Raw genomic sequence first — 1,266 nt, 5'->3', positions numbered from 1 at the left:
AAAAAAAAAAAAAGTCCCGAGGTCAATTTATTTGACTAAAACCCTTCAAGGTGGTGCCCCAGTATGGCCGCAGTCAAATGACTGAAACAAGTGATAGATAAGAGAAAAATATTTTACTTATGTTGTTTGAAGGTAAATGAACATCACCACTTACCAACCTCTCGTCTTATATTCACAACAAACCTATGCAACTCTAAACATAAGCAAAAGAGAAACTGTCCATAATACTTACATCATCTTGACTCAAGAACTGAGCTGAATGTTTATGTTTCAGAGTTTTGTCTTCTGGATACATTTTCACAATAATAAACAAAAGGTTATATTTTTTGTATATATTTCTTAATGTTACTTCCCTGCTGCCTTAAATTTGAACATATCAATGGTGGTCCTTATCAGAATTGTTTTTACTCTCCTTCTTTTTTTTTTTTTCGTTATGCTCACAAATTCTACTGGTGCTGCTGATAAAGTATTATATCATATGATACATAGTTGAATGTGTTGGTTATTCTTTATAGACAATAGGCTTGCTCTGTTCCTCAATTCCGGCAGACTTATAATCAAAGGTTGTTCCAGGTGTAACCATTCCATATTTTATTCAAACATAGTATATTCCGGACTGCAACATTTAGCTCTTCCATTACAATATTTCAATTGAAAAACACTTTAAATTAAATATCTTTAAATTAATTTAAAAAATAATGAAAAATATATTAAAATGACTTTGTCATTATTTGGAACATAGATTAGCATGAAATTTTAATATCTAAACTATGCAACCCAGGATGGTCTCAGGTAGCTTAGTATCAAAAAGGTTAATATGTCGTTTTTTAAGACAATAGATTGGCTGGAATTAATGGAAATTTAGTCGTTGGGAAGATATATATAGAAGCTCCTTCATTGAACGTCATTTTGAAAATTATTGGTAAGCATAAAGCATACACTTAATGTCCAGGAATGTCTCAGAAGGTCCTAATAACAATGTATTATTAAGGTGATAAAAATTCTTACATATTGTTGCTTTCTTTTTCAATGATAAACAGACTTGGATTGAAATGAAACTATGTGATTATATGTGCAAACACGTGAGTACACACATGTGTGTGCGTACATGCATGTGATTGTGTGTGTGTGTGTGTGTGTGTGTGTGTGTGTTACATATAAATATGAGTGGTGTCTCTCTGCCTGTCTCTCTTTCTCTGTGTGTGTATATATGTGTGTGTGTGTATATATATATATATATATATATATATATATATATATATATAT

At 30.9% G+C, this 1,266-nt stretch overlaps 1 protein-coding gene across 1 annotated transcript in view; it reads right to left on the bottom strand.

Moving 5' to 3' along the window:
* Positions 1–1,170, bottom strand: part of LOC106881343 (uncharacterized) — a 153,719-nt gene extending 152,549 nt beyond the window's left edge. Inside the window, exon 1 of the mRNA XM_052966923.1 lies at positions 233–1,170. Coding sequence (XP_052822883.1) covers positions 233–295 — 63 coding nt within the window. The 5' untranslated portion in view covers positions 296–1,170. The remainder of the gene's footprint in view (positions 1–232) is intronic.
* Positions 1,171–1,266: the final 96 nt, after the last annotated feature.

This window comes from Octopus bimaculoides, chromosome 4 (assembly GCF_001194135.2).
Source record: "Octopus bimaculoides isolate UCB-OBI-ISO-001 chromosome 4, ASM119413v2, whole genome shotgun sequence".
NCBI lineage: Eukaryota > Metazoa > Mollusca > Cephalopoda > Octopoda > Octopodidae > Octopus > Octopus bimaculoides.
This window is presented reverse-complemented; position numbering and strand designations above follow the sequence as displayed.